Source organism: Cynara cardunculus (genome assembly GCF_001531365.2).
Source record: "Cynara cardunculus var. scolymus isolate 2C chromosome LG 5, CcrdV1, whole genome shotgun sequence".
In the NCBI taxonomy this organism is placed as follows: domain Eukaryota; kingdom Viridiplantae; phylum Streptophyta; class Magnoliopsida; order Asterales; family Asteraceae; genus Cynara; species Cynara cardunculus.
Genome location: NC_037532.1, coordinates 29,136,573 through 29,147,386, shown reverse-complemented (window position 1 = coordinate 29,147,386; position 10,814 = coordinate 29,136,573). Strand labels below are relative to the sequence as shown.

Genomic DNA, 10,814 nt, shown 5'->3' with positions numbered 1-10,814 from the left:
ATAGTCTATAATTGGAACCATAACTCTTATTTATTCAAATTGTATTAATATGTAAAGACCAAGTGTAACATATATCATCGTTAAATCTTATCTTATAAAAACCAGTGAAATTTCAAAATCGTTAAAATTCATGAATCCCGCCGTATTACACGGATACACAACTAGTATATTATTAAACACAAGTAATTGTGAAGGGTGGGTGTGAAGACCGGGAGAGTGTTGAGTGTTGACGAGGTTTCGTCACACTTTCAACTAAAATGGTTGGACTATGACCATTTGTACTCATTTGTCGTGCATGAAGGTTTATGTATTATTTTATCATATTTTTTTTAATTTTATCATTTTTTTTAATTATTATCATACCACCTTTGGTCAAATTAAATTTATATGACTTTTAAAATATTTAATAAGAACCAAAATACAAAGCGTTTATTTAATTATGTTGTAATAGATTTATAGAACTTTTACGTCTTTTAATATATTTGTATGACATCTTAAATTAAAGTATTGTATTAACTATTTTATAGGATAATTTTGATAAATATCATATATATTCATCTTTTTATATGACACTTGTGTTTATAGAACTTCTTTTTTCAAATAGTGTCGTATAAAATAACTATTATGACATTTTATTTTTAAAGTGACTTAAAAAACTTGTTAAAACGTCTAAAAACTATCTTAAAAACTTGTTAAAACGTTCAAAAGCATTCTATAAACCTATTATAGTAGTGTTAGATAGGATGTTTTATAAATGTATCATTAAGACGCTTAAATATTTTTGGCGTAATATAATATGATATTATTGTGATAAAAAAGATATTTTGATAATAATAATAATAATATCATAAAGTTACTAATATATAATTTTAATTAAATATTATTTATCAATGATAGTTTTAATGTTAACAATTTCGTGCCTATTTATCCCGACAATCGTCGGTCATAAACTTACTAATATATAATTTTAATTAAATATTATTTATCAATGATAGTTTTAATGTTAACAATTTCGTGCCTATTTATCCCGACAATCGTCGGTCATAAACTTACTAATATATAATTTTAATTAATATTAAATACGTCACTATTTATATGGACAAAGTAGCAAATTAATTAAGGTCGTGTCAGGACCAACCACACCTTATCACATGTCGACAGTTTAGATGAGGACACTCTACGACTGCTTGAATCAAAAGATCGTTAAAATGAATTACCACTTTCTAAAAGATTAGTTATGGCGTAAATTACAAGGATGGTGCCTGATTTGTTTGAGTTTGGCTCAAAAGATCAAAAGTACCAGGAGGTCCCAAGTTCAAATCCAAGCAGGAATAAAAATCCCCTTGTGGTCACGGAGGTTCAAATGCGGTGACTCCGAACTATCTGCAAAGCAAGTAGTCGTCCTGGGATTAGTCGGCTCGCATAACCAGTTGGATATCCAGTTTAATCAATTAAAAAATTACATATATTTATTCTAAATGGGTGAAACTAAAAATGACATGGTAATTTAATTCTTCTTTATTCCGTTTCTCTTCCTTCCCCTTCCTTTGGTTCTTCATTTTTCTCTTGATCGTTTTTCTGTTAATATTAAAACCCGTCAACAGTATCCCTATTGAAATTTGTTTGATCACTCCCTCTACTGTACTAAAACGTTTAACTTGTTAACCAGTTACCGATCAAAATTAGTATCAAATCAAATGATTTGTATACTTGTTATACTAATTTCAAAAAGAAAAAGAAGTATCATTACATTAAATTAGAAGTACACAAAATTCGTTACATTTTGACCCGTCATATTTTCTGTGTCATTATCTCGTCACCTAATGAATTCCGAGATCAACAACATTTAACGACTGTTAACTGTTACCAATCAAAACAGTTATAAGATTAAATAAACTTTGTTATTACATTAAATAAAAATTAAATCAAATTTAATTAGATTTTTAAATAATATTATCTTTATTATAATTAAAAAAAATAGATCACTAATTCGTTATTACATTAAATAAAAATTAAATCAAATTTAATTAGATTTTTAAATAATATTATCTTTATTATAATTAAAAAAAATAGATCACTAATTCGTTATTACATTAAATAAAAACTAAATCAAACTTTTAGAATAATATTATTTTTATTATTAAAAAAAATAAGTTTGAAAAAAGGGGTTATGTAAAAATGTGGACACCATTTTTTCCCACTTTCTTGGAAGAACGTTTCAAGGACGGTGCTTTTGTTGAATTCCAAATAAATTAATTAATTAATTTATGTTTGAAATTACATTTTTTATTATTATTAAATTTACCTTTCATTTATCTTTTTTTCTCTCCAATCAATTTCAATCACTATATGTTTTATTATCGATCTATAACTTTTTCGTATACTTGTAAAATTTTATCAGAACTAAGCAACTTAAAATAATAATAAAAACAAATTAAAATTTACATCTCCGTCGATGTCGTCCATCACAATCAGTGGCGGATTCAGGATTTTTGTTCAGTGGGGTCACCTTTAAGGTAGACTAAAAACCCGCAAAATTGTCTGATGTGTTTTTAACCTAATTACAACGTTTTCGAGGGAATTTTAAAGTTTTTTGGTTGATTTCGAAGGATTTTTTAGTGTTTTGTCGATTTCGAATAATTTTTTTGGTTTTTTTGATTGATTTCAACAGATTTTTTTTGTTAGAGTAACAGTTTTGATTGGGGTTGGGGGACCACGGAAAAATGTAATGGGGAAAAGTGAAAGGTAAATCATGTAAAACCTAAATTTTAACCTATGAATTTTTGTTTTTGAGTTTTTTATTGGGGTCCCTTCCCCCCTCCTTTAAACCACTACATCCGCCCTGATCACAACCATGGTCTGTTACCACTATCTTCGTCATTTCATAAGGATCTTACTAACCGAATAAGCATAGTTTTTTTGAATTATCGTCAATTATATCAAATTCTTGATTTAAATTTAACCACAAGCATGGTGACTGATTGGTTTGGGCTTGGCTCCACAGGTCAAAAGTACATGGAGGTCTCAGGTTCAAATCCAAGGAGGAATAAAAATCCCCTTGTGGCCACGGAGATTCAAATGTGGTGACTCCGGGCTATCTGCAAATCAGGTGGTCGTCCTGGGATTAGTCGACTCGCATAGCAGGTTGGATATCCAGGTTAATCAAATTTAGTATTATCATATATTTATGTATATGAAAATGTTTACAACTTAAATTATTTAACATTACTTGATTTATGTCATTTATAACTATTATATGATGGATAAGATTATAAAAAAAAAATCAAAACAATTTGTTTAGTTATGTCATATCCAGCCTTAGTCGTACCAAACACCAGACATACAACTTGGCATGTCTAGTCATGCCCTGTCCAATTTTATCTGGTCTAATCATGTATGCATACCAAATGCTACCTAATAGTCGGGAATTTCTTAAGTCGCGATCATTTCTTAGTAATTGTATCGATTATGGTGTGAAATGTCATTTTATTAGTTTTTTTTAATTCAAAAATTGTGTTCTTGTAAGTCACTACCATGATGGAGTTTTATGCATGTTCTTAATTTGTTAAATTGGTAACGACGTGGCAAGAAAAAAATGCAGAATTAAGGGCACATCTTCAATGGAATGACTATAAAAACCTTTTTTTTGCATGTTTTCATTCAACATCAGTATTAACTCAATAACATAAGAACCTCGTAAAACTTCACTATGTTAATCGCTTCTTACCAGTCATTACATTATAGACCTGATTTAAAAAGCCGAGTTATAAAGTAGGAACCAAGTATAAAAAATTTTGTGAAATTATTATATTTTAGATTTACTAGAAGGATACTCGCACAATTCAGTGAGATACATCTTAATTTTAATGTTTCGTTTTATAATTTGGGTCTATCAATGTTATAATGCGATTTTATGTGGTTTCGAGAGAAAGAAAATGTTTTTATTTTTGAATGAAATATAAATTTGAAGATATTATATTATTTTGATAAAAATAAGCGATATTAATATCAAATTAACTATTTAAAAGTTCTTTTCTTGTGTAATTTCTTTAATTTTTTTTATGATTTAATTGAATTTTAAAAACGAAATAATTTATTTTTGGTTTAATGAAATAAAATAATTAAGTATTCTGTTAGAATTCAATGATTATCCTAAGTATATTTTAGATATTTTATAATTAAAATGAGATGTTTATTCTTATGTTTATCTGCAGTTAGTTACAAAAATTCAAACATGAAGCTTTAATAAGTTGTACTAACGCATGATTTACTTGTAATCTTGAATTTTAAGTAATATGCATCAATAAATAATACTTCATGCTTAAAAATAATTTTTAAGAGTTTTTGTCAAATGATTTATAATATAGTATAGATATATTATTTTGCTTTTATTTTTAAAGTGAAAAATCCTAATATTCAATATCAGTAATATCTTATTTTAACCGAGATCATAATATTTTTAATATAATAACAGTATCAACAATATTAATAGCAACAAAGACCATACAGTTATTAACTTGATTATTATTTATATAAAATAAAATGACATTTTTATCCTTAATAGTAAATTCCTTTAATAACAACCTTACTTCGTAGACATTGCATGAAATAGGCAAATGGTGGAAATGGACAAATATATCAATTTCTAAGCAAATATATTATGGATCGGCTTCTCTTTCTCCAAATCGTGTTGCTTGTTCTTGGCTAGCTTCTTTAGCCGAGCCAACTCGAGGTCTCTACACATCTTCTTTTTGTACATCTCCATGAAAGTTATAGCTTCTTCCATTATCGATTTATCTCCTTCATTCACCTTCAGTGGATACACAATCGCATCGGGTGCAGGGTTTTGAAACGTGGCTATGGATAACCGACTAGTGTTTGAGTTCACCACGGCTTGATGGTCTGCGTTCTTGAACCTCCCGTTGCTCAAATACTGTTCCAAACCATTTTCGTGTCATGGAACAATTAAGTAAAGTTGATTTAGACCATGTTTGTCAACCATAAGCTAATTTATTTTTTAAATTTATTGAAAAACCCTTGATTGTTGTTCTCCACGACCCCTAGAATTAAATCGAGGGACGCAAACAAACTCAAACGCCCATGGTTAACAAAACACAATTATTTTGAGTTAACAACTAGTTAGTTAGCCAACAAATAGTTTATCAATTTGTCTGTCAAAAATAACCTTACTGAACCCCAGGCCCTGCGCCCGAATAATACTCCATTAAAAGATCTCAAGATGCATTCAGGACGCGTTTTGAGGCCTTTTTACACGAATAGCCTCTTTGGCACGACTATAAAACATCAAATCAACGATATGACCAAAGCACATAACACTTACATGTCCATGATCACCGAGATTAACCACGAAAGCACCTTCAATCGGCTGAACCGTGATCCAACTCTGACCCCCATCACGAGTCGCTTGAAGCCCACCAACTTGGTCCTGAAGCAACAACGTGATCGTTCCCGGATCCGTATGTCGTTTCAGGCCCAACGTGAGGTCGGGCTGAGGGCATTTCGGGTAATAATTGACCACCACTTTTTGGTCCATATCCACACATGCTTTAGTCAAGGCCTCTTTCTCAAGGCCCATTGCCTCAGACAATACCTCTAGAAGCTTGCAGCTCAGGCCCATTAACATCTTGCTATATTCCTCAGTAACTGCCCTCCACTCTTTGGGCTTTTCGGGCCACCTTGAGTAGTCTCTTGCTTTTATTGGGTACGAGAAGAAGGTTACAATCTCCCTCCAATCTTGCACCGTTTCTCCCTGTATTATGCATACACATTATAAAATTTACGAGTAAATTACGTTTTTGGTCCGTATAATTTGTTAAAAATTACAATTTTCACCCCTATAGTTTAAAAATTACGATTTTCATACCTGCAGTTTCTAATTCATTGCTATTTCCAAAAGATTGGATTAACACATATAATTTGATCATTTTCATATTATCTTATTTTGAATTATGTTCTCGTTCGATCGTCTCTCATATTACATATTAATATTTTCACTTCTTCATGCTAATTTTAATTAATTAATTTATATATTTTACTAACGTGTATAAACATCAGTTCAAACGTAAATGTAATTTCATACTAGGGTTGGGTTCCGATGAGAATGAGAGTTAAAGTGAGAAGCATAAGAAAGGATCTCCCATTGGATACACATTAAGATGAGATACACTGGATTAATTCCTGCATTGAGCAGGATTCATGAGTGGATTTGAGATTAAAGATGATCAGGGGTCCAGATTCCTTCTTACGCTTTTCACTTTAACTTTTTGTCTCACACAATCCTTCACCTTTCGTATTGTCTATAATATATTATAAAACATTTGACAAAAAATTCTTAAAAACCACCTTTTATGCATGAAATACTGTTTATTGATGTATATTACTTAAAACTCAAGAGTACAAGTAAATTGTGTGTAAGTACAACACTTATTAAAACTTCATGTTTGAATTCGTAAAACTAATTGCAGATAAACATAATCAAATAGAGGATAAACATCTCATTTTAAATATAAAAATATCTAAAATATAATTAGAATAATTATTGAGTTATACTTATAACATAATACTTAATTATTATCCTTATAAATATAAACCAAAAATAAATTACTTTATTATTAAACCTAAATTAAATTAGGATAAAAAAAATTGAATTAAAGAAATTACATAAAAAACGAGAATTTTTAAAAAATTAATTTAATATTAATATCGATATATTTTTTTTCAGATTTTTACGAATAAAAACATTATCGCTTTCTCAAAATCACATAAAACCGTATTATATCGACAAAATAAAACAAAATATTGTCTCGATGTATCTCGTTGCACTGAACGAGTATCCTTCTAATAGTTTAAAAAAATATAACTCTATAACTACAAGGGTGGTGCCTGATTAGTTTGAGCTTGGCTCCAAAGGTCAAAAGTACCATGAGGTTCCAGGTTCAAAGATAAGGAGAAATAAAAATCCCCTTATGGCTATGGAGGTTCAAATACGGTGACTCCGAGCTATGTGCAAAGCAGTAGTCGGCTCACATGACGGGTTGGATATCCAAGTTAATATATATATATATATATATATATATATATAAGACTATATGAACTTTCATCTTGATAAAAGTAATGATGTGATGCGAGTTCGGAATCCGAAAATCAGAGATATATAACATAAAAATGGAAGGAAGCAGTAATTCTTACTTGAAGATGGCTTGAAACGATGAAACCGCCTTTTTTCCCGCCACTCATATCAAATCGGAGCTTCTCCTCCGCCGGCAACAGGAAGAATTCTCTGGCGAGCCTTGTCATCTCCGACAACAATTTAGTATCAACACCATGATCCACCACCTGAAATATCCCCCAATCTTCACACGCCCTCACGATCTTCTCACAGATCTCCGCCCTACGAGATCCAACACCACCACCGATGCCACCGTCCACGATGTCAATACCTTCAAGTGAGATCACCGGAATCTCGTTGCTAAACTTATTGTACGGCACCTTGGGCCGCTCATCTTCATCACGGACGAAACTGTTTTGAAGCAACGAAGTTTGGTCCCATTTCAAGGATATGGGGGCCATAGTTTTTGGACACTCTTTTTGTGTGCAGATGAATGGAGGGAGAATGGTTTCGAAGGCTTCGCAATGGGCTTCTATTTATACCAGCAAAGCAATTCCAACAAACGGGTCAGGTCGGGTCGGGTTTAGAAATGGTAAAGAGGGCAGGAGCTCTAGCCACCCCACGTGACTAACCATGCACCCTTTGAACGGGGGTTGTATAAAAAAGATGTCATTTAGGTGCATTTGGTATCTATATTCGATATAGGATAAGATATAACTGAATAGAATAAAAAAATAATATTAATTTATTTTTTAAGAGTTATTTATACTATATTATAAAGCATTTGATAAAAATTCTTAAAACCCATTTTTTTATGTATGAAATACTGTTTATTGATGCATATTACTTAAAATTTAAGATTACAAATAATTTTGCATAAATACAACTTATTAAAGCTTCATTTTTAAATTCGTGTAACTAACCGCAGATAAACATGATCAAATACATGATAAACATTTATTTTAAATATAGAAAATCTAAAATATAATTAAGATAATCATTGAGTTCTAACAAAATGGTTAATTATTATCTTTATAAAAAATTATATTATTAAACAAAAAATAAATTATTTTGTTATTAAATTATAATAAAAAATTGAATAAAAGAAGTTACACTAAAAAAACGAGAACTATTAAATAATTAATTTGATACTAATATCGATTTAATTTTTGTAAAACTTTATGATATCTCTCCAAATTTATATTTCATCTAAAAATAAAAACATTATCGTTTTATCAAAACCACATAAAATCGTATTATACCGATAAAAACAAATAATAAAAACTAAACATTAAAATGAAGATTTATCTCGCTGCATTGCGCAAATACCCATTTAGTTTATATATATATATATATATATATTATGTATATTGATTAATTCATGTAATTAATTAAATTATAATAAATAAATATTTTTTATAATAAAATATATTAATAGAAAGTTTTCATCTAAACGATTAAAAATGATATAAAAATAAAAGCTTTATGTGGTTTTCAATTTTTATTTTATATTTTTCTATGTTATTTTTATTAATAATAATTAATAAAATATATAAATTAATCAAAATATAAAAACAATATAAAAATAATATTTTGAAAACAATAATATAAAAGTTTAAGTAACATAGAATACAATAAATAAAATATCAACAATGAATAAAATGTAAAGAAGGGTGTGTGTTTGATTTTTTAGGAAAAAATAATGTTTTGTTTTTAGGTTATATTGATAAAATATAAGTCCACTTCATCTTGTTCCATGGCATGGGGTAGGGGTGAAACACGTCTGTTCCACTATGACCATGTTTGTCCTTACATAAAAGTGTTGCCAAACGTAGAACAGTGATTTATGTTCTATTATGTGATGTCACCAAACGCACCCTTAGGGGTGGGTTAAAATCATCTCTAATGGCGGTTCTTATAAGAACCCATTTTTTGTATTTTTTTTAAGTGAATAGTCTAAGGAAACTCAACCTACTTCCTATTTTGAATGTTTAGTTCTTGAACTTTTTTTTTTTGAATGAAAAAACCATAAACTTTCTCATTTTGAATGATTTAGTCCTTAAAACTTTTTTTGAATGAAAAAACCATTAAATTTTCTAATTTTGAACAATTTAGTCTTTGAACTCTTTTTTTGAAAAAATAAATCACCGAACTGTTAAAAATTTGTCACCTACATTCTTTTAATGCAAAAAGGCTACTTGAAATCGGCTATGAAGGTTTAATCAGTTTTACCTTTCCCAAACCTAATCGTTGAATCATCCTCGTTTTCTCTCTAACATTGCTCATCACCGTTGTTGGGCCATGCCATCATTTCACTCTTTTTGCTTGATTTTTGTTTTGGTTTTTTATTTTCCTTCTTTTTTTATATATCTATATATGCTCCATTAAATTGTTGTAAAAGAGGGAGAATCAAAAGGAAAAAAAAACAGATAAAAAAAGATGAAGATTGATTGTGGGGGCCACTAACGACAATGGACGTTAGAGAAAACAGACAATGATGCGGCAATGAGGAGTGACAAGGGGGAGTGATGTCGTTATGTGCGAAGGGTTTCAATGACATAGGGTTTGAGAACGATAAAACTATGTTCTTTTACTTTAAAACATTTTTAGTCGGTTACATGTAACATTTTTTGGGTTAAAAGAATGTAGGTAACCAATTTTTAAAAGTTCAATGGTTTATTTATCCAAAGCAAATGTTTAAGAATTTAATCATTCAAAATGAGAAAGTTTAACGGTTTCTTCATTCAAAAAACTAGTTTAGAGACTTAATCATCCTAAATGAGAAAGTTATAGTTTTTCAATTAAAAAAAGTTTATGGATTAAATGAAAATGAAAAAGTTGGTTGGGGTTTCTTTTGAACCTTTTCCTTTCTTTAATAAGTAATTTACAACTATCCTAATTAATAACCTACTTATAAATCCACAATAATATTTTTTGTAAAATCCTATTTTATGGGACCCATCTCCCATATCTAATATAAGTTAAATAAATATATACATATTAATTATCAGCGTAAACTACAAATTTGGTCCCGTTGCTTGTTGTTTGTTGTTTATAAAGCTTTTATCCCCGTCGTTTGTTATTTGTAATACTTTTGGTCCCTACAGTTTAAAAATTAAAAGATGGTCATTATGGTTTGTTAAATTGACTGAATTTGGTCCCTCCCATTAAAGGCCGTTAGAAGAACCCGTTAAGTAAAGTGTATTTTAGTCTTTTCATATTTTTATCTCATTTTTATGTAATAATATAATAAATATGTAAATTACAGGAACCAAAAATGTAATTTACTATACTATATAAACAAAAATGTAACTTCCTCGTATGTATATATATATATATATATAGAGAGAGAGAGAGAGAGAGACACACACACTTCATATAAATCGCCCACCACCTCTCCTCACCCCACCTCCCAAACCGTCATCATTACTCTTCGACCAAAACAAAGCTCCAGGGAGAGAAACGCCAACCAAAGAAAACTCTAGAGACCCACATGGATTTCGACCTTAAAAATGACCTAAAATTGAGAAAAAGAAAACCTAAAAATCACCAAATAGAAAAAATACAGATTGAAGATGTAACCTTGATTAAAGATAGGTTTCACTGATATGGGGGGAGGGGGTTAGTCAGAGGGGATGCGCTAGAGAAAGGGATCGACAATGAGGCTCAAGATAGCCACTGATTG

At 29.7% G+C, this 10,814-nt stretch overlaps 1 protein-coding gene across 1 annotated transcript; it reads right to left on the bottom strand.

The window, feature by feature from the left end:
• Positions 1–4,612: 4,612 nt before the first annotated feature.
• Positions 4,613–7,590, bottom strand: LOC112512382 (naringenin,2-oxoglutarate 3-dioxygenase). The gene is made up of 3 exons (XM_025118318.1): positions 7,210–7,590; positions 5,342–5,770; positions 4,613–4,933 (listed from the first exon to the last, which is right to left on the bottom strand). Exons 1-3 carry the CDS (start codon positions 7,588–7,590, stop codon positions 4,646–4,648), a joined length of 1,098 nt encoding a protein of 365 aa, XP_024974086.1. The 3' UTR covers positions 4,613–4,645.
• Positions 7,591–10,814: the final 3,224 nt, after the last annotated feature.

Bases quoted from the DNA above. Each gene is read 5' to 3' on its own strand.
- LOC112512382 (XM_025118318.1), bottom strand. From the start codon at position 7,590: ATGGCCCCCATATCCTTGAAATGGGACCAAACTTCGTTGCTTCAAAAC. The intron at 5,771-7,209 runs GTAAGAATTACT...TGCATAATACAG, and splicing joins TCGTTTCAAGCCATCTTCAA to GGAGAAACGGTGCAAGATTG. The intron at 4,934-5,341 runs GTAAGTGTTATG...GGTTTGGAACAG, and splicing joins ATCTCGGTGATCATGGACAT to TATTTGAGCAACGGGAGGTT.